We start from the raw sequence: 23,994 nt of genomic DNA on the forward strand, positions 1-23,994 counted from the left end.
TAAGGGGATAAGTGATGATATCTTGGGAGGTGGGTTGTGGTGAGGACATGTGGCAAATGGTATGAAGATGAGTATGTTAGATGAGTCAATTAAGGAGAAGGGGTGTGGGTTGACTTGTGATGAAAATTTAAAGAACATGCTGGTGTTTAGTGATGACATGTGATGTGGGTTAATGTTTGAGTTGTATAGCTTTTGAGGGTGATGATGGGGTTAGGTAGATTGATTTTGGGAGGTTGATTTTGGTGGTGACAAGTGGTAATCCTTTATAAGCATGGATTTTTTAGGGTTTGTGGGCTTTGATATTGGTTCATAGACCTTGATTGGGCTCTTAGAATAGTGTTGGGCTTGGGTTTGGTCATAGGTAGGGTATTGGGTTTATGATGGATTTGAGTATAGATAGGTTGTGGTTTAGGTTTGGATTGGTTAGGGGATGGAAATTGGACTTGGTTTGTTGGGTTTAGGGATTTGGTGGGCTTTAGAGTTTCGGCTTTAGGTGAACCCATAGGTCCATTTAAGTCTTAGGGCTTTTATTTAAAATGAAGAGCAATCTTTTTAACGGCTTGGGACCTTTTTTATTTTAAAAAAGATTTTTGAGCCATTTTTACATGAGGCATGTGAAAGCGCCCTCGATCCGCGGGGTTTGCGGATCCGCTTTTGACCCTTGAGGTTTGGGAGTCGCCACCTAGTTATTATGGTCTAGGAACCAAACTGACTCTAAAACGAATAATGAACTAATCTACTACAGAAAATCTGAATCCGGGGATCATATTACGGGGTTGGAAGGTATTAGGCACCAACCCTGCCCGGCCATTGCCGGTCTCTACTTATCCCAAATAAATCTACATCGCTAATGACAAACCTAGATTAAAAAATAATGAAGAATCTTACCTTTGATCTGCAAAAGTGTTATTCCCTCAGATCTGGTGAAAACGGCTCCTTGTACTGTATTCCTTATTTCGTTCTATCTCTGGATCTGATTTCTGATCTCCGAGGTAAGATATCTCCTTCTTGGATCTGGGTGCTTCAAATTTATTGTGGATTTTTGGGTGTTTTTTAGGCTAAAATCGAAGCAGGGGTGTTAGGTAAGGAGTTGAGGCTCCAAAATTAGGGTTTTGGAGAGGTTGTGAAGGTTTCTTCACCTACTTTTCTTAGAGTTTTTTCTTTGATACGAAAATAGGGTGTGGAGACTCCTATTTATAAAGTTTTTAGAAGCATTAGGGTTTGATTAGGGTTTCTTTTAGAGTTTTAATTAGGGTTTTGACTTTGGTCTCATAAGATGGACTTAGTCTTTAGGGCTTTGACTTAGGGTTTTGACTTTAGTCTTATGAGATTGACTTGATTAGTTTAAATTAGGGTTTTGATTTAGGGTTTTGAATTTAGTCTTAGTCTTATGAGATTGACTTGATTAATTTAGATTAGGGGTTTTGACTTTAGTCTTATGAGATTGACTTTAATACTTGACTTTACTCTTACTTAATTGACTTTAATTTTGATTTTACTCTTATTTGATTGACTTTAATATCTTGACTTTAGTCTTGCTTGATTGACTTTAAATTTTTGGAGAACCCCTCTCTATTATATCTTTAATTCTTTGGACCCCCAAATGGAGGGGTCCTTAAAGAAATATCTTGCAAACCATCAATAATTTTGCCTGAAAGCCTGATTGATCGATTTTTTGTTCACATTTTAAAATAATTTTATTAATGTTTCACTTTGCATTATTTAATGATTTATTTATTAATTTCGAAAATTTTAATTATTAAAATTGTGAAATTACCATTTTGTCCTCGGAGAGGATTTTTTACGTTTTAAGTCGTTTTTCCATGTTCCAGGATGTTTTGGAATCATTTTTTCGTAAGGAATTCAATGGGAATGTTGGTTTTTGTCATTTATGAAGTTTTTTGTATGAAATGGTCGTGAACTTTATGAGGGGTATTTTCATAATTTTGTCAAATTTTGTGAAAATTGGCGAAGTGGTTTACTTGGTTTCGATTTGTTGTTTTATGTGTTTGAGTGGATTTTCCTAAGCGTAATGCAGGCTCTAGGGTTATTTTGATGTTAGGGGTATTTTGGTAATTTAGTCATTTTTAGTGATTTTTATCGTGAAGCTTCTTTTTGATTTACAAGATGATGATTTCTATGTTTCTGGGGTCGTATTTTCCTAGTGTAGCGTGTTTTTTAAGTTTTGTCAGTTCGAGATACCTCATCCGGATTTCTAAAACATATCTGGTAACAAAATAAAGCATTGGAATAGACATCCATCATTGGGAACCTTTGCGATCGGGTTGACGACTTGATTAATCAGGCGAATGCAAAAAATGGGGTGTCTACAACATGTTCAAATTTGGGTGTCTAAAATCACTTTATCATTTAATAAAGACTTCATTTTTATTAGTTGTTTTACCATTCTTGAATATACTGAATATATATGATCATTTATTACATGCATTCTATACAGGTACATTGCCTTTATTTGTTGGTCATACAATGATCAATGGGGTATGAGAAACCTTAAAGCTCTTAGGATATATTGTAGGTATGCTAAGTAATTGGTTTCGGGTTGACACATAAGAACTACCCTACAAGTTCCATATATTTGAAATGATCATATTTATATATGAAGTTGTTTACTTCATTTATATGGCTGTCACAATATTCTTTAATCTCAAAGATGAGAAGTAACTAGGTCTCAAGCTAGTATAGGGAGATCGCATACTCGACACATGTTTACATTGATTGATTGCATGTGGAAAACGTCTTGTTGAAACCTACTATTAGAAAGAATGTTATTCACAAACCTAGATCAAGTAATTCTTTAAACCTTAGGGACTTACTGACTACTAAATAACTATTTGGTTAGTTTAATTGTACTTAAATATTGGGCGCAAATAGCTAGTTCATGAAATGTACATTGGGTAACTAGTGATATGCTCGAGTAAAAGTAAGTTTTTGTCTCGAATCCATAAATGTGCATGAAAATCAGGATTTCAGAATCTAATCCTTTTTTGTTTACTTTTTATGGGCAAGATCTATTTACATTCTAACCCCTTATCTTTTTTTATTATTATTATAACAAGAGCAGGCAAAGTAGAAGGGCTTTGACACCAAAATTTGGATCTCATAAATGCTCTAACCTTTATATTTACTTAATATAATGAAGGTCCTTTTGATAAAAACCCAAGAATTCCCATGACCTTATAATTAGGGGTGCAACTTGGTTTGGTTCAAACCGAGAACTAAACCTTACCAATAGCTTTGGCGTGGTTTGGTTAGGTTTGGAACAAATTGCAATTCGATTCTGGGTTACGAAAATGGAGAACCGATCAATTTGGTTCGGTTCTTGGATCAAGCTTGTATAGAATCAATCCAAATCGAGAACTGAATCTTTATGCAATAAATAAATATATAAATAAATAATAATTACTATGAATTATTTTAGGAGTTAAAACATAGGAGTTAAGACATGTATTAGTATTTTTTTTTATAGATAAACTAATGACATTTTATGGATAGATTAATGATTATTGTATGAAATTTCATGTTTATTATTTGTTTGTTTTTTCGGTAAGAACTATTACTTACAATTTATGGAATATTGGAAATCCGTAAAATTGAACCGAACCAAACTGACTTTAGTTTAGTTTGGTTTCAATGGAATTTGGTTTGATTATAATTCTTATTTAGTGGAAGCGACCTATGTTGGTTCGATTCCAATTTGACCTCAAACCGAACCAAGTTGCACCCCACTTATAATTACTTTGGTTAGTTTTCAAAATTATATATATATATATATATATTTTTTTTTCTATGTAATCTTCAAAAATCATTTTATATTTTAAATTACTAATGCGTCCTTTTGATACATGTGCATTTGCACATGCCACCTTTTAGTTACAATCATAATGAAATAAGGTGGAGAAGAAGTGGTTCCACACCAAAATTTGAATGGATAAAATTGCTCTCACTCTTGCATTTATACTTAATTCTATTAAAAATATTTTTGTTAAAAATCAACTTGAGTGTAGCATGTGTAAACACATATGTATCAGAAGGACTTATATGTAATTTAAAATATTAATTAAAGGAATTTTTTGAATGTTACATAGTAAAAAAATGATACTTACCCAAATGACCGCAATTATGTTTGATTTTAATACAAAAGTAAGCGCATTTATTGCCACTCAAATTTTGGTGTCCAACTACTTCTCTTCTGCATTCTCTCATTATAAGGGTATTTATTGCCACTCAATTTTTGGTGTCCAACCACTTCTACTCTGCATTCTCTCATTATAAGGGCATTTATTGCCACTCAATTTTTGGTGTCCAACCACTTCTACTCTGCATTCTCTCATTATAATAGTACGTAAGATTAAAATATTGATTAAAGGATTTTTTGAATATTATATAGTAAAAAGGGATATTTTTATAATTTTAAAAATTAACCAACATGATGTGCTGCAATTTTCTTGATTTTTTACAAAAATAACCCTGATTATATTAAATTTAAATACAAAAGTGAGGGCATGTATGACCATTCAAATTTTGGTGTCAAACCACTTCTACTCCATCTTCTCTTATTATAATTTAATTTATAATAGTAAAGATAAAATTAAAAACTCACGACGCCATGACGTGTTTGTTAATTTTTAAAATTACAAAAATATTCCTATTAGATTTAATATTCAAAATCCATTTATTTAATGATTTTAATTACATTAAGACCATTATAATACATGTGCATCTGCACATGCCACCTACCTTCTAGTTGCCTTTGAAAATTCAATTCATTCATATTAATCCGGTCTTTGATTTTGACTCATAGCTTTGAAGGAACGGTCCCCAAAAGATTGCTCAAATGCCACTAACCAGATAGATAGAGTCATAGGGCCCACATAGAAATGGTGATTGAAATTGAAGTCTCACTTAAAAAAAGATAGATTGACAAATCACATTCCCCTCTTTCTCTCATTTCCGTTGTGGTTTCTCTCAATTTCCAAACCCTCTCTTTCTCGTTAGCTTTCACTGAAATTCTATTTAGGGCAAACAACTGGATCTCATTATCTTCTTATACATGCGAATGAGAGATATTGGAATCAATATCTTTCATTTTCTTTGTAATTCATCGATTGTTGGAGAAGATCGAACTCAAAGATCGATTGATTCATCCACTGATTGATGCTTTCTTTCCCAATTATCTTTCGCGAGCCTTCTCATGGACTCAATCTGGAATCACAATGGCGTACCGGATACTCGCCATTTCTTTATCTCTGTTTACTTTGCTTTCGGTTTCTTCGTGGCCAGATTCTTATTGGACAGTCTCATCTATAAGGTTAGGATCTCGCTCTGTTTTGTTCTTTTATTTGATTTGGTCTGCATTTTAGATCTTGTTGATTTATCAATGGATGAGATTTAGAATCAATAATTTTAGGGTTATGGAACCTCAAACTGGTACATTCTTGGAAGTTATTTAATGTATCATTTGGCACCTCAAATTGTTTCGTTGACCGGAAAAGAATGTATTTTAGTTTTGAAATCTATGACGAAATCCTTGGATTTTCATCGTAAGGTGATCAATGAGCTCAGCTAAAAAAATTGTATTCAGATTGTTTTGTTGACCGGAAAAAAATGTATTTTAATCTTGAAATCTTTGACGAAATCCTTTGATTTTCATCGTAAGGTGATCAATGAGCTCAGCTAAAAAAATCGTATTGGGGAAGCAATTCCTTATCATCATCTACTATTGAATCAAGAATACAATATAAGTAATAATAATAAAAAAAGAGAGATTCTTTTGCCACACCAACTTTTGCTAAGGGCATCCCAATTCAAATGTAAATCATCAAAGAATTGTGGCACACATCTTGGGGCGGCGTTAGTAAAAGTTGGTGTGGCAATAGAAGCTCTCTTCAAAATGCAAGCATTCATGCACACTATAAGACCACAGTTTTTATGTGAAAAACCATCTTGTAACATGGGGCATAATTCAAATCCATTATGATTTGAAGAACGTTACAAGTCCTAAAGCATGAGGGTTTACAACAAGAAGAATATCTTTGTTATGCTCGAATTAAGCACACAAAAGAAACTGTTTTTTCACCTTGTAACACTAATGAAGCAAACCCTTTTTGGTGGCAATTTTTATTTTTGGAGAAAATCATCTTTGCAAGCTCTCTAAAGCTCAACTTGGACAAACAAAACTTCTCTTCTCATGAAGTAAAGGAGACGATGAGATAAAATCCTCAAATTCCTTTTTGTCGACTTTCTCAAAAATAGATGTGTAACCACCACAAAAAAGAGATAAAGTAGCCAATGGATGGCAAGTGAAAGCTTTAAGTATTTTACCCTCTCCCCTTCCCAAAGAGAGTGGTTGGAAATTCATGTGCTATGGGGCCAACCTCATAAGTTGGGTCTACACATCTGATAAACTGCGTGGCCAAGAAAAATAGAACTTTTCTTGTGTAGCGGTTAAGGGACTTCGTATATTTAATTTGAATTGTATGTGTTCTTGATCCTTGACTCATGATCAATGGTTTTGGTACCAAGAGTACCTTCTAAGGTGGGTTTTTTATTATCTAGATGGCTATCTTGGATAGGATTCAAACGTTAGACTTCCTGATGAAGAGGGGCTTTTGTATTGCTAACTGTTGTGTGATGTGCTACAAGGATGCGGAGTTTGTAAATCATCTATTAGCATTATAAACTAGTGCAAGAGGTTTTGTCCCATTTTTTAGTGTTAGTTGGGGTTTCAATATGCTCTCCGGCTACTACGCAAGATATTTTTACTTCTTGGTTACATGTTGGGTGCTCATTCAGAGGTATGGAGAAGGCGCTTTGGAGCATTACCCACTTCGCCATTTGTTGGTGTTTGTGGAAAGAGCGCAATGGCAAGATCTTTGAGTAGTCCTGATAGTATTCTTGATGTTTTTGGTGTCATTTTCTTGTGGTCAAAAGTGTATGATGAGTTTAAAGAGGTGTTTTTGTGCAAATTTTATAGGGGAGGTGGGAATGGGTTTGTAGCATTACGAGAGAGTAACGTTTGTACTGATTTCACTTGAATGGCCACCTCGTCCGGTCTCGCTCCTCTTTTTAATGAAATTGTTTACTTATAAAAAAAAAAAATCAATGTTTTTGGTACAAGAGGCTCAATCCTTTGGAGAATTCCTTTTTTTCCCCACTTTTTTTTTTCTACACCAGTCCCCTCTACTTGAAAAGAACTTGTCCTCAAGTTAACTAACGGTAACTAGTGAGAATTTGGTGCGTAATACTTAAAATTTTTTTATATGTTGAAAGTCTTCGAGATAGCCATGTCATTAGGAAGATCAATGACATAAGCATTATCGTTAATTTTCCACAGGATCTTGAATGGTATAATTTTCTTCTACTTTTGCCTACTGGGAATCTCTCGTTGCGCAGATGAACCGTAATCATATCACCCTCTTTGAAAATCTTTAGCCAACGGTGTTTGTTAGCGGTAGCTTTATACTTGCTAGTTGATTCCTCCAATTGCTTCTTAGCATTAGCATGAATTGAAGTCATCTTTTCAACCATGTGATCTGCAATAATGCACATACTAGGTAACTTTGGTAGTGAAACAAAATCCAATGTGTGTGGGAAGTGAACTCTACACAATCTCAAATGGTGGTTTTCCAGTATAGCGATTAACCACATTATTGTATGCAAACTCAGCTTAGGCAAGAGCACTGTTTAGGCTTCTCACTAGACAAACTTCGCAAAATATTGCCCAAGCTTTAGTTGATCACCTCTGTTTGACAATATGTCTAGATGATACATACTACTATCTTGCAATGATGTATCTAATCGTTTCTACAAAGTACATCAAAAGTGACTTAAGAACTTACTGTCTCGATCAAACACAGAACTTCTTTAAAGAACAAGTTGACAATGTTGGTAGCATCCGATGTTTTCTTGCATGGAATGAAATGTTTTATCTTTGAAAACTTATTGACTACAACAAAAATATAATCCACACCTCATTGAATCTTTAGAAGAGCCAACACGAAGTCCATAGAAAGATCTTCCCATAGTGCATTAGGTATCGACAATAGGGTGTAAAGACCTATGTTTTGTGTGTGACCTTTGGATATTTGGCAAGTATAACATCGTTGTACATATCGTCCAACATCTCTATTCAATTGTGGCAAAAAATATTTTTCTTCAACTAGAGCTATGCTTTTGTCATGTCCCATATTACCTCCAAGTCCTCCACCATACTTTTTTCGAATGATGTGTTCTTGCAATGAGCTCTTGGGAATACATGGCCGTGTTCCTTGAACCAAAAAACCATCTTTAATTTGGTTGTTTTGATACACATCTGACCCATTCATCCTTAAAGTCATCATCATCAACTCATAAATCTTTTGAATAATCAAACCCGATTATCTCACTTTTGATTTAGTAAGGCCACTCGTTGACTTAAAGCATCTGCTACCTTATTCTGTTCCATAGACTTGTATTTCAATATGAATGTGCACTTCTGGAATGTTGCAATCCACCTAGCATGCATGCATGAGATTTGGAGTTGTCGAATTATTGATGAACTTTAAGGCTTGATGATTAGTATGTAATATAAACTCTCTCTGTGCTAGGTAATGCATCCAATGTTGTAAAGATTGAACCATGGCATACAACTCTAACTTGTACGTGGACCACCTCTTTTTAGCATCACTCAACTTCTCACTATAGAAGGCAATTGGCTTATCTTCTTGGGAAATGACAGCTCCAATGCCTACATAGGAGGCATCACAATCCACCTCGAACAACTTCTCAAAACTTGGCAAAACCAAAACAGGGGTAGAAGTCAACTTCTCCTTTATCAATGCAAAACTATGCTAAGCCTTTTCTGTCCACTGGAACTGTTTTTGTTTCATTCAATTTGTGAGCGGTTTTGTTATGCGGTTGAAGTTCTTCACAAAATGTCTATAGAATGTTGCCAACCCGTGGAAACTACACTCCTCGCTAATTTTGGTGTTGGCCATTCCTGAATAGCTCTTACTTTATCTTCATCAATTTTAATTCTTGAAGCACTTACCATGTACCCCAAAAATATTAGACTATCAGTCATAAATCCACACTTTTTGAGATTGATGTATAAGTTATTCTTTTGAAGTACAGTGAACATATCCCATAAGTGTTGAACATGTTCTTCCTCATTATGACTATAAATTAATACATCATCAAAATAAACAACCATAAACCATCCAATGAAGTGTTTGAGTACCTGATTCATCACCCTCCTAAATGTACTTGGTGCATTGGACAACTCGAATGGTGTCACCAACCATTCATACAAACCTTATTTGGTTTTGAAAGCTGTTTTCCATTCATCACCCGTCCGATGCGTATTTGGTGGTACACCTTAGACCCCTCTAGCATATCAAGCATGTCATCTAGTCGTGGTATAGGAAACCTATTCTTCACGGTTATTTTGTTGATGACTTTACTATTTATGCACATCCTCCAACTCTCATTTTTCTTTAGAGTCAACAAAGCGGGATAACACATGGGCTCATGCTTTCCCTGATCAATCCCTTACGAATCAAATTGAAGAATTGATTCTTCAACTTGATTTTACAGGATTCCAAACTCTTTTGGACTCATCCTATAATGTGGCAGATTAAGCTAGCTTGCACCATGAACAAATCAATATGGTGCTGAATATCTCTCATAGGGAGAAACGCATCTGGAAGGTCTTTAGGTACAATCTTCTCAAATTCAACTAGTAAAGGTCTTAATCTTTTAGGGACTTCTAGAACCTTATCTTCTTCACTTGTCACTACTAAGGCATACATCTCTCCCATTTTCTTGGACTCTTGTAGGATATCACTAACGATTATAAAGGATTGCCCGTTCACTTTAGTACTTTTGGGATGATTCTCTCCTTTCATAAGGGCAAGGATAATTTTAATCTCATCCTTATAGAATATGAAAGTCCTGTCCTTCCCCCTATGGGTAGAATCTACATCATACTGCCAAGGTCTACTAATTAGCAGATGGCATGCATCCATATCATACGGTGAAGGTCTTGGACACAATGTTTTCACTGCTGCCATCATCTATATGATCAAATAACAAACCCTTTGGTTGACAGTACACTCAGTCCTGAAGATGCTGTTTTTGTGGATCAATTTCTTGTCTTGGTGCATATATCAGTTTACAACGAGAGAAACTCCTTTGTCTTCGTGAGTCCAGGTCTTTTGTTCTACTTCATCTTCTCCTACTTCAGCATGAGTTGTTAGATTGGGCACTGGATGTTGTGTGCACTCGTTAGAACAATGTCCTCGATTCAGTTTTGGCTCTGATATTGTTATAGTGGTCACAATCTTCCCAGAGGATTGATTCCGTTAGCCTAGACGATCCAATTGGGTGTCAACTCTTGTTGGTAACTAAATTGCATCATTCAGAGATAAATAGGTTGTAACGAAATCCTTTCTTGGATGGCCACGTACAATCCACCCAAAAACCTAGCTACTTCTTGTAATTTTGTCTCAACAAGATCATTTTGGGTTGACAGTTGAAAGAATTCAGCAACATAGTCTCGGATTGAGCGATTTCCTTGGCGACAATTTTGGTACTGTTGGAAGAGTACTTGATCGTAATCTATAGGGAGGAAGCGTGCTCTCAATAGTTGCTTCATTCTCTGCCAAGTTCGGATTTGGGTTTTGGCTTGTCGTGTTCGTGACAAATGCAATAGCTACCACCAAGCCAAAGTTCATCTTTTAAGCTTGTAAGCTTAATTTTATTTTCTTCCTCAATATCCATGTAATCAAAAAAATTTTCCACCTCCAAAAGCTAGTCGATGGAATCCTCCATATGAAGTTGACCGTTGAAAGAAGGAAGATCAACCTTAATATGGAATCTCGATCTTGCATTGCACCCCTTCCTTCATCATGTTGAAGTACTATATTATCATTTTCTTCATCACTAGACTCACCTTCATGGGGCCTACGAATGTTTATAACCTTAGGTCCTTGGAGCATTCTGATCTCTATCATTACGTATGATTCGTTCATTACCTTGGATTAGGTTCTTATGCAAAGCTTGAGTCAACTGCTCAATTGCGGTATGCATAGTTTGCAATGATTGTTCAGTCTCTCGTTGGAAGGATTTGAAGGTTGCTATGGTTACAACTTGATGATCTGGAGCATCATCCATGAGATTTGTCGGACTTGATCCGTCTTTAGTTACCATAGGAACGAGGAACTCTCTTTCTCTGATGCTAATTGACATAGCAAGCATGAAGTAAATCACGGTTATGAACAAGGAAGAAGATCACCGTTTTAAACCGGTCGATTTACTAGAATCCACTAGAGGAAAAGGTCTGAAACCTTTAAAAAAATCAGAATTTATTTATTGATGATTGTTCTAGCCATCCCACTACACCCTTGTATAGAAAAAAAATAAAGAAGTCCTACTACAACTAGAAATACTATTAAAACTAATAATTCCTACTAGAACTGGAAATACTACTAGTCATAGAAGTATTCTCTTAAAAAAATCTAAATCCTATAGTTATTGAAATTCTTATTGTAATTAAACTCTAATCAAACTCTAATTCTTATTCTAATAAAAAACCATCCTTTGGCTTGCATGAATCTTCTACACCACATACGCGGTGTAGAATCGTTGTTTACATTTGCACAAGTGTTAGGTTGTAAAGTGGGTAGTCTACTCACGTTTTATCTAGGCCAAACGTTGGGGCTGGGTATGGGGTAAAATGAAAATGGGATCAGGTGGTTGGAAAGATTGACAAAAAGGTTTACCTTTTGGTAAAGCAGGTATTTATCCAAAGGTAGGAGGCTAACTCTTGCCAAAAGTGTCCTATACAGCATACCAGTGCACCAATGTATTTAATCTCTGTTCTTGTAAGGGTGTGTGATCATTGAAGGGTGGCTAACAACATTATTACACATGCTGCCAAATTGAATTGACCCCCTGTTATTCTTGACTGGGACTGGCAATGTAGTGTAAAAGGAGCACCACACAAGTTGGAGTTTCGATTCTACCAAGTGTTTCCCTAGAGATCAGAAATTGTTGATGTGATCACTCCAACAATGTAGCACATCATTGTTGGAAGTGTATATGATTGAAAAATGAGAGAGCCTATGTTTAAATTTGATCATTATGGGGAGTGTGAGTGTATATGATTTAAACATGAGTGGAGCATGATAAGAATTCCCTTGGAATGTAAGTTAAATCTCTAACTCTGATAAATATCTTCTTCTTTAGTTTTTTGTTAACTAATGGTGGTCCTCTGATTAGTAAGAGTATTTTAGATAAAATTAGTTGAACTTTTTTAAGAAGAGTAATATGTAGGTAGAATAATAATATTTGTAAACATTACTGTTGGTCATAGAACTCAAGCTTTTTTTGGTTTTATAGGAAAATTTCATATTAATATAAATAACAAATTATATTTAAATAAAAAATAACGTGTATCCTTGTAAAAGATCTTGGTGAGAGCTTTTGAATGGTGCTTTTTATCACAAACCAACTTAGGGAGTGGCACAATGGGTCAGTTGCGATAAAGTAGCTAGGCGGTATTGTAATGTGCAAATTTAGACAGCTATATGGATGGTTATACATGGCCCTTACTAAATTACAAAAACTGCCCTGAATAATAATAACAATATAAGCACGAGTTGTCTTCCTATGTCCAATCAACCAGTTATGATTGGTCCCCCCCTTACCATCAAACTGGGGTGTCTGCTGCAACGGCTGCTCCATAGGTGTATTTTTGGAAAAAGTGGTCACCTATTAAATGTCACAAAAGATATGCTTTCATTAATATTTTGTAGAGATGAAGAATGATTCTTGTTCCTGTTCTCGCAATTTTTCTCCCTTGCCAAATGCATTTGAAGTGTTTTCTCATCAACTTTCCTTTAGGCATAATCCTTTTCCACACCGCTTTGGAGAGTAATATAATGATTTTATTGAAGCTTCTTGTGCCACTTAGCAAAACCTGTTTGGTTCTATGACTTCTATGCTGTTGCCTTTTGTTTGTGATGCTTCTTCAGACACTAATCCCTCTCCTGATAAAACTTTAATAATAGAAATTTTCTTAATTTACAGAGGCTGGCCATCTGGCTGTTGAGCGACGGAGCTGGTCCAGTAAAGATTAGGGAAGTTAAACGTGCAAAGGTTGTGAAATGCTCCGAGTCTATGTGGAAGCTTACATACTATGCCACTATTCAAGTATGCATTCTTACAATTACCTACCATGAACCCTGGTTGAGAGATACAAAAGGATACTTTAGAGGCTGGCCAAATCAAGAACTGAAGTGAGTATTGTGCTGTCTTGATACTTTTGTCTAACTAATTGATGGATGCATCCTATTTCTTAAGCCCTTGAGTAATTTATAGACAAGTCTGTATTATTTTTCTTATAAAAAATTGCTCTATATAATTGGAATTGAATAATTAAAAACCGTTGTCTTCAACCACACCCTATCCCAATTAATGGGATTGGCAACATGAGTCCCTAATTCACCATTTTACTCTTATCATTGAACCTTATCTTCTTTTAAGATATGTTTTTTTTCTTCAAATCTTTTCATACCACCTCCATCCATGTCATTTTAGATCTTTCTTGCCTTATGGAGCCTTCGACTCGTACCAAAGGTCTCCTTCTCACAATTACATTATTGGCCTTCTTTGCACATAACTAGAATATCTAAAATGATTTTTCTTTATTTGTTTATTCTAGTAGGTATATTTTTAAATTTCCTCAAATACATCCACTTAATTCTATCATTAATCGTATCTTCTGTGAAGGCATTTTCCTTCATATCTCCTTATTGCCTCCATTTATGCCATTTTCGGCCTTTAGTTTGATTGGTAAATGTCAATCGCGTAACACTTCAGAAGCAATAATCCTCTTTATCCACCAAACGCTAATACTATGGGTCTAATCCTCACCAATTTCTCGATCTTTATGTGTAGTTGAACCTATGTAATAGAAGTAGTCTCATTGGGGTATTGTTTGTCCATCAATATTAAATAGTGCCCATCCTTAGAACTATCCTAACTAAAGTTTCATTGCATGTGTTCTATCAATCCTTATTTTTACCCATTAAACCCTTGTTTTTTAGTGTATCCCTCATTAGCTCTACTTTTGAATTTAACTTCCTCTTTAGTTTCATCTGCTTACACTACATCCTCTGCAAATAACATACTCCAAGGAACTTCTCATTGAATATTATTTTTTAATTCATCCACAGCTAGTGCATTCAATTTTTTAAAACAGATAAAAACATCTTTTGTTTTAAATTAATACACTGTGTCTACCACAGTTTTTACCACATTTGCTATGGCATATTTTCTGGTTTAGATTAAGTGATTAACCTTCAAAGTTTGTGTGACTTGTGGTAATTTTTTGGTGTTAGAAGGCATGCCAAACATATTAGTAGGAAAAAGAGAAGAAGCTAGTATTGACCAAGACCATGCCAGAAGGTGAAGCTAATGTACAATTCTTTTATTGTCTTGAAACAATGGAATTGAGTAGTGAACTTCTTGAGATTCTGAATAGTATTTAGTGGCCCTAAATCTGGGTGTTTGATTTTGCACTTTTCCAATCAAATTATTCCAATTCTATGACAGTTGAATATCAGTCTCAGTTGCAACCTTGTAACTAGTCACTGAAGTTTATTATTGTAGGCATCTAACTGAACTTTCATTTGCCTTATTCTCCAAAACGAAGGGAGAAGGTGGGCATGGGTTGGGTGTCAGAATTTCTTTACCCATTCATTGCTGAGGTGTGTCTTTAAGGTCTTAACCAAAGTGTTTACTTGAGACTTAAAGGTAAGGTGATGGACTGTAATGTTGTCTTCCATTTTAAGGAGTATTTTGAGTAAAAGGAAAATTGAGGATGTAGTCTTCTCGCATCTTCTCGCATTATAGGATGTGGATATGAGAATTCATTTTAAGGAGATGGATGCTCTTTGTAATGTTGAGATGGAGAAAGGCATTCAAGTTACAACCATGTTTTGGATTACTTGATGGAAATGAAACCAGTTTTTCCTACAACTACCATGTTCAACTGGTCTCCTACTATCTTTTAAGTCTGGGAAGCGTGAGGGGTTTGGCAAGGCAATGACTTTTTCTCTTTTCCTCTTCATGATTGTATAGGAAAAAAACAGTAATCTATTTGAGCAAGTGACCCTACACGTGTCCAGATCCTGTTAAGAAGGTATAGCTGATTAGAGGAGCTTCCTCCCCAAATAAGTGTTACTTGGAAGAGATCAACATCCCAACGCTGCCCAGTTGTAGATCAGGGCAAAGTCAAACGCCTGCCCAGATAACAGAGCACAACAAAACTGGCAAGTGGGTGTATATCTCGGCCTCTTAGGGAACTTCCTAATTTGGAGGGTAAATCCCAGGAATCTAGGAGCTGTTAATGACATAAGGAATTTTTCTTATGTCGCAATTGAGTTTACTTTTGGATAAGGGATTTCCCATGAACAGATCCCGAGTTTGAAGGGATCTAGGAGATAATTCTATTAAGGGGGATCTAGGAGATAATTCTTTTGAGGGGGAAACCCTATAAAAGGGAGAGAGATCAAAGGAAAAATGATATTTTTCCCTTTTGAAAAACAAGAGAATCAATCTACCTTTTCTTCGGATAATCTAACTTGGGCATTGGAGGTTTCTTGGCAGTTACCACACTGGTGCTACTAGACGATGGAGGGAGCAAGGAGCATTCAATGGAGTTGTAGAACAGAATTGATAAAGGTAGCCCGGAATCACCTCTACAATGATTATGATGGATGCTCTTAAAGAAAATTATTTAATATGATAAACATCAGAAGTTATTTATTGAAAATAAATAAAAATCTGATAAACATTAGAATTATAGTCTATATGCCACTTACAAATATCTATAGGGACACCAATATATGAAAGGGGGTACAACTTCATTTATGTAAATCTTTTACACAGATACCGGTAGGTATCCCATCCTATAATTTTATACCATGTGTCAATGTTTCATTAGCCTGAGTGTTGGTTATTATTTTTTCTAGAGTTAGATCGTGCCTTTGACACGGTCATCCTCTTTCTGGTTAAGGTGGTAAAAGAGGAAAAACAATAAAGATGTAGGGCTATTATTGGAAAAGAGTGGGAGAGGAAAGGTAATAAAGCATGACTAGGAAAAGAATGGTGGAGGATTGGGCATCATGGGCTTTTGAATGTCTAATATTGTTTTGCTTGGAAATTGGTTGTGGTGGTTTGGAGTAGAAAATTCAAGTTTGTGGAGGAAAGTAATCGGGGAGATCGGGGAGAAATTCGGGGAGAAAAGATTCGCTCGGTGGAGGGGGGGGGGGGGGAGAGAGAGAGAGAGGAAGTGAGAACATCCTTTGGGTACGGAGTGTGGAAAGGTATTGTGAAGATTAGCCAAGAGTATAGGAGGTGGATCACACCTAGAGTTGGCATAAGTGAGAGATTTCGTTTATGGAAAGACAAGTGGTGTGGTGAGACTCCTTTATCACTGCAATATCCTGTTCTCTTTGAGCTTTCCTCCAAAAAGGAGATGCTTATTTCTGCCTTTATTACTCATAATGGAATTGAAACCTCGTGGGACTTGGATTTTAGAAGGGTCTTCAACGATTGGGAGATTCAAGAACTTGTGGGTCAATCCTCCAATATGGACCAAGTGCGTTGTGAGTATTATGGGAACAATCGTTGTGAATGGACTCGGAACAAGGAGATATGTTTTTCGGTTATCGTTTAGGAACGCCTTATCACCACAAGGTTTTGGGTCCTTTCTTGTAAACCCCATTTGAAGGGCAAAGGTGCCTTCAAAAAGTTCTTTCTTTGTGTGGCTATGATCTATGGTAGGTTACCAACTCTTGATCACCTGATTAGGAGGGGTTTTATCTTGCCCATTTTCTACGTTTTGCACTATGCAAATGGAGAATTTGTTGGCTGCATTCTCTTACATTGTCCTTTTGCGATTGAAATTTGGTCCCATTTCTTGCAATTATTCAATATATCTTGGGTTTTGCCTTCCTCAACCTTATCCCTATACCAAGGTTGGAATCATAATTTTTTCTTGTGTGTGTAGGAAAAAAAGTCTTTGGGCTTTACTCCCCTTTGCAATGTGTTGGGGTGTGTGGAAGGAGAGAAATAGGGGAATCTTCTTGGGGGTAGAAAATTCTCTCTTGACTTGGTTTTGTTAATCCTTAGATTATTATTTCACCGGTCCAAGTTGGACGAGGCATTAAAAGGGGTTTTCTTTGAGGATTTCGTGTTTAGATGGGATTCCCTTGTAATAAGTATAGCTTTCCTTTTGTGTTGTTTTGTACTTTCGGCCGATCCCCTCAATTGCCTTTATTAATCAAATCTGTTTTGCTTCTCAAATAAAAAAAAATGTGGGACATAAACATTGGGATGAGGACCATTGTGTTTTATTATATAGATGTCATGCTATTTGCCATGGAACTTTTTCATATTACAAAGTTTATTACATTAAGGTTTGTTGAAGTATTATTATTTTTGTACATAGGTCTATAAATTAATGATGAAATTGTTTGAAATTAGTAGAATTACCAATTATAAAATTATGGAACAAGAAAATTGCATGGTAGAAATAAGTTTTTGTGGAGTATGGGCATAGGTATCTTGTCACATGGACACAAATACACTGAGAGTGTGTTGATAAGAATATGATGGTTAATTGATATAAGGTTTCAAAGTACACAAATCCCCAATTCATTTAGACAAAGATTGAGCCCCTGTCGAAAGACTTGGATACCTGGAAGGAAGAGTAACTTTGTTACATGCCAAATGATGGGGACATCAGAGATCACGGGACTTTCTTATTTGGGCTATTGTTTGGTTTAAGTGTTTTATTTTATTTTAGGAGTCCGATTTGAGTTTGAGTAGTATTCATGTGACTAGTTACCCTTTAAAATATAGCCAATTGGTTTTGTTGGAACCCTCAAAACCCTTTGAGCCACTTGTTTTGAGGTGGAAAAAACGTTTTTTTCTGAATAAACAAGTGGTTCAAGTGTAGAAGCGCTTTTTCCACCTTTTAATCCAAGCCTCTTATCTAGAAGTGTCTAAGAGAATTGCATTGTTTGAATACTACCGATGGGAAACTTATCCAAAAACAAAAACAAAAAAAATACTGTAGTTGGGAAACAACCAAACCCTCTTGACCAGTCTTAAAATTAGAAATCTTTCCCAAACTCATCATAAAGCAATTTTCTAGGAGATTCATCTACTATGATATATAGGAGGGGATAATGGGTATTCTCGCCAGACCTATCTAATTTTGAAAAAACCATGTGGAGAACGCTTCACTATTCAGAAAGATGCAACAAGGAACACACTATAATCTATTCTTTTTCTTAGCTCCAAAACCCACTATTCTCGTATTGTAGTCTACAAATCTCTATTCCACATGGTTGTGAGCTTTTTTAGTATCAATCTTGCATGCTTTCCCCCTTCCCCTCCCTTCTCCTTGAGTTAATAGATTTACTAGCCACTATTATCCCATACAAATCTGCCTCTGATGAGGATATCGGGACATAACGTATAAAATATATTAAAGGAGGAGAGCCCTTGTACGATCATTGTGGATGGATGATCTCTATTTGGGATTGGTTTGAGATTTCGTGGAGCATTAGGGGCAGAAGACTTGACATGTATGCATCAAGAAGACTCCGCACCAGAAAGATGCATGTGGTTTGTGAAGGGAGTACGAGTGTGGGAGGTCAAGTGAACAGTTATTCATTCTAATCGATCGCATGTTGCATCTGATTGATCAGATACTTCTCACACATTAATCAGTTGCTTCATCCGATCGTTACGGAATGGCTGGCATAGTTTAGATCTTATTTTATCATTATTCGGATATTTTGGAAACTCCTTTTGTTTTATGAGTTAATTACATTATTGTTTTGACCATTGATGTCACGACCCATTTTTATACTCGCATTCCTATTAGAATCCCGATATAAAATCTGGTTGTGAATTAACTCAATATTCATTTCTTTGCGAAAGCTATAACTTTCATGAAACATTTTCATAAATGGATTGAAACACAGCGACTGTTACAATCATCCCTCTCGGCTACGAGAGTTGAGGTTACGAAACACAATAAAATAATGAGGTTCATTCCTTCTATTTCCCCCACCAATGTTAGCTCTTGTATCCGGTCTGCTTTCTATTCTCTTCCCCTTGTCCCCATTGAACCTTTGAAACTCTTCATGCTTCAGGGCTCAATCAAGGATGTCAGTTAACAAAATAAATCGTTGAACTGCCTAGTTCCCTTTAATATGGCTGGTTTTAATCATTCTTCAAACTTATCGACCTTCCACTACTCAACTTCTACTAGTTTGGAGGCGATCTGGCATAGTTCATTGCATTTTTGTTCGTAAAGAGTAACAATCATGTTACCCTATCTAAGTTGGAGGAAATCGATCTTCTTCCTCTTTTTAAATCATTGCCAAGAAATATTTGTTGTAGAACGATTCAATGAACTTGGCCCAGGAAATGAGCTTTTGTTCTTTGGGAATTGTTTGCTCCAAGGTTAACCACCAATGCTAAGCTTCCCCGGTCAACATAAAAATAGCATTTTTGTTTGTTTGTGATTTTCACACCTCATTACCCAGAATATCTTTTCTAGGCTTCAGATCAACTCTCAGCTATTAAAGGGTTGGGGGTTCTTGAGAAGGGATTTGACCTTAATATTTTAAACTTTTCAATGGTGCTACCCTTGTCCACGGTTGAGACTCGAAGGGCCTGATTGCATTGTTGTTGTTATTGCATTAAGTTGGCTAAATCTGTAACAACTTCGAAGGCTTCGCTTAATGGGTTGACTGGTATCCTTCTTGGAGAAGTCTTGTCCTATAATTCAAGAAGATAATTAGTGAATACAAAATTATTTATAATTTTCTTGGTTACATCTAAAAATTCCTATTACACCATGTTCTTAAGACTCTAGTCGCGTCTTCGTTCCTTATTAACTATTTAATTATGAAGACCTTACAACTATTTTTAAGTTTTCAATAGACTTGACGGAACTTCTTCACATTTTCAAGAAACCGATTTCACTCTTCATTTTCAAGAACTTAGTTCATTCAACAACTCTGATGCAGTGCATGAGCTTGTTGTCTTCTACACTTAGCCTTGTGTGCTCATTTCTATTTGTTAGTTATTTCTGTTAGTAACAATTTGTAGTAAGAGTAGTTGTTAGCATATAAATCGAGGTGTAACCTTCATTGTAATTCATTTTTTTTTCAAATAACAGAAATCAAAGCCGTAGCTCAATTCTTTTCTCAATCCTAGTTTTCAAAATAAAGCTTAGGATTTATTTCATTTTCTCACTAATTTGCAATCAGATGTCATTGTTTGGTATCAGAGCCCTAGATCTTTGATTTGTACAGGGTGGTTCAATGAATTTGTGATCAGATGTCATCGTTTGAGTCTACCTTTTATTCTTCTTCGAGTCATCAATTTGATTATGACTTAGCGTCTTCACGTCAGGGGGAATTGGTTTTACCTATTGTTCCTCTTCCTATGTCATTGGCTCCTCTTTTGAAGGTTTATGAACAGTCTAAACATCGCCTAGTTGTCTCATATGGTCCTGCAGCCCAATCACTTGATTCGCCTGCGACCCTTCCTCCCATTACCATTGTAACTCCTGCGTTGCCTATTGCATTATGGAAAGGTACTCATTCTTGTATTAACCATCCTATCTCCAATTTTGTTTCATTCCAACGCCTTTCACCTACATTTCACTCCTTTGCCTATTCCTTGTCTACCGTGTCTATTCCTAGTTCTTATCGATAGACATTGATTTCTTCTGGATGGAAACTTGCTATAGATGAAGAAATGCATGCTTTTCACCAGAATCAGATTTGGGAGCTCACTTCTCTTTTCTCTGGGAAAACCACAGTTGGTTGCCATTGGGTATGTATTGTCAAATATCAACCTGATGGCTCTGTTGATCGTCTTGTGGCTAAGGGGTATACCCAGACCCATGGTGTGGATTATTGAGATAACTTCTCCCCAGTAGCTTGACTTGAGTTTTGTTAAAGTTCTCTCAGTGGCAGTAAGTTCTAATTGGCCTCTATATCCATTAGATATAAAAAATGGCTTTTTTCATGGAGATTTACATGAAGTATATATGGATCAGCCACTGGGGTATGTTCACTGGCAAGAGCTTATCATGTCGGGTGAAAAAGGCCCTGTATATAGTGAAACAGTCTCCATGTGTGTGTTTTGACAAATTTAGCTTTGTTGTGATTCAGTGCTCCACCTCTAATTACTCACCATTCTACTTCTGGTACTATCATTCTAATTGTGTATGTGGATGATATCATTATTATAGGGAGTGGCTCAGTTGGCATTGTGCAATTGAAGGCTTACTTGGGAACTTGTTTTTGCATTAAGGACTTACGCATTCTTTGTTACTTTCTTGGAATTGAGGTGGCTTGCTCCAAGGAAGGACTTACTCTCTACCAATAGAAGTATGTGTTCGATTTACTATCTGAAATGAGAACTTTGTGTTCTCGTCCAATTGACACACCTATGGATTCTTTTGTCAAGCTTGATGCCGAACAAGGGACATTTTTGAGGACATCGGAAGATACAAGTGGTTCGTTGGTAAGCTTATCTCTCTCGTGGTCACTCGCCCAGACATTACACATGTTGTGGGAGTTGTTAGTCAATTTATGCATGCTCCTTGGTAGCCTCATTGGAAAGCTATATGGCGTATTTTGTGTTATCTGAAGGGCGCCTTCGGAGAGGATCTTTTGTATCGTCCCACATCCTCACTATCTATTTTTGATTTTTCTGATGCTGATTGGGCGGGTAGCCGTATTGATAGATGGTCTACATCTGGTTATTGTACATTTGTTGGAGGAAATCTTGTTACTTGGTGTAACAAGAAACAAAATGTTGGGCGGGTAGCCATACTGATAGATGGTCTACATCTAGTTATTGTACATTTGTTGGAGGCAATCTTATTACTTGGTGTAACAAGAAACAAACTGTGGTATCTTGTTCTAGTGTTGAGGCTGAATATTGTTTGATGGCACCACTACATCTTGGGATATTATGGGTTTGTTCTCTTCTTTGAGACATGAGTGTTGAGGTTCCTTTACCAATGGAGATGTACTGTGATAATACGACAACCATTTTCTTTGCGAGTAATCTTGTGTTTCATGAGCATACGAAGCATATTGAAGTGGATTGTCACTTTGTTTGGGATCTACTCATGTGCAAACAAATTGTTACACCTTATGTGAAATCTAATGATCAACTTGTTGACATCTTGACTAAACCCTCATCTTGGCCATCTTTTACTTATTTATATGGCAAGATGGATATCTTTGATATTTATGCTCCAGCTTGAGGGGGAATGTTGTACGTCGGTTCTATTTGGGCTGTTAAGAGTCGTGTGGGTTGTTTATGTCATGTCTTAAAATCCTAATGCACATCCCCATGATTAAGTGTTAGAATCTCAAGGGGAGATATTTCTCATACAGTGATAATCGCATATAACTCAAATAATTTCAAACAATGATATCATATATTGCAACGTAAGCATAACTAAATACGATACATAAACAAAGGAAACAATACTCTCTCAACTCCCTTTATTTATATTTATAACAAAAAGAAATAATGGCACATATTACCAATAATATACTAGGCTATTCTCTCAACATAAACTCACCTATTATCTACTGACACTTACAACACACAAACCTATTGATCTCGAAACTGCAACAATCATAAAGTTGATTCTCGATCTCTAGAATTTCCTGAAATTAAGATCATTGGTAGGTTGAGTAACAGGGGAGTTACTTAGTAAGAAACGTATGTTTCAAAATCATAGTCCTAATATGCAGATTAATCACACTAAATGAAATTCTAAAAATATGCAGGTTTTATTACAAATACTATCAACTATGAAAACAATCTAATTAACATAATGAAATATTTTTATTTAAATAATTTAACTGAAATACTGTAAACGTAAATATTCGTAAATCAACTTGGTGTCAACATAATATACAATCAATGATAGTGTGTTAAAATAGAGGTTGAGGATCATGGATGTTGTGAACATTTCAGTCAAGATACATATATGCTTCAATAGTTCATCGGTGTGGAATCCCATTGTTAGTTCTTGATTTTGTAGTCAGCAAAGTAAACTAATAGGAGGTAGTTGTTTATTTGGCTTAGGTTGGCCGTTTGACTAGGCAATAGTGAAACAGCCTTCATAACGTGGGTCAAATCTGTTCTACTACTCTAGACTGCTAATAATCATTGGAGGTAGTTGTTTGTTTGGCTTAGGTTGGCCGTTTGACTAGGCAATAGTGAAACAACCTTCATAACGTGGGTCAAATCTATTCTACTACTCTAGACTGCTAATGATCATTGGCTGGCCATCTTTGTCTATACCTATCAGTCGTGCGTGCGAACCTTAAATGTCACACCCTAAAAATTTCTAGCCTTGATCTAACCCATGATTCGATTCAAGATCCTAATTTAAGGGTATGAGAAAAAACAGGTATCATTGAATCATATCAACTAAATATCTAAAAGGAAAGAATTAAAACAAATAGAAATTAATGTTTATCAAAATGGAGACAATCATTTTAGAATCTGATCAAAATTTCAAATGTAGTAGTACTCTTTGAATACTTATTACATTCAAACCAAATATAACAAAATAAAATAAAATTATTCTAAATTTGAATCCTAAAGAGACTAAACAACTAAATATATATATATATATATATATTTATAAATAAACTATCTCCGTTGATGATTCTGCATCGCCCAATTCTAATCTCAATGCTCATTATCAGAAAAGTTTTTTCGATCGAGTCGGTAAGCTAAAGCTTGTAGGAAAGTCAACGCTATACTACCATTTATGTATACATACATACAAATAAAAAAAAAATATGATCATGTTATCATCAAGTAACCAAGTCATTCCAAAACAATCAATGCATGCAA

The 23,994-nt window shown here is 35.8% G+C and overlaps 1 protein-coding gene across 2 annotated transcripts in view; it reads left to right on the plus strand.

The window, feature by feature from the left end:
- The first annotated feature begins 4,894 nt into the window (after positions 1-4,894).
- Positions 4,895-23,994, plus strand: part of LOH2 (LAG1 homolog 2) — a 28,424-nt gene continuing 9,324 nt past the window's right edge. The window contains exons 1-2 of one of the 2 annotated variants that reach the window (XM_086440979.1): positions 4,908-5,329; positions 13,090-13,298. In XM_086440979.1, coding sequence (XP_086297105.1) covers positions 5,213-5,329; positions 13,090-13,298 — 326 coding nt within the window. In that variant the 5' untranslated portion in view covers positions 4,908-5,212. Of the gene's footprint in view, positions 5,330-13,089; positions 13,299-23,994 lie in introns of both variants that reach the window. The other variant, XM_086440980.1, reaches the window with a different exon arrangement.

This window comes from Akebia trifoliata, chromosome 4 (genome assembly GCF_017979445.1).
Source record: "Akebia trifoliata isolate Shusen 1 chromosome 4, ASM1797944v1, whole genome shotgun sequence".
NCBI lineage: Eukaryota > Viridiplantae > Streptophyta > Magnoliopsida > Ranunculales > Lardizabalaceae > Akebia > Akebia trifoliata.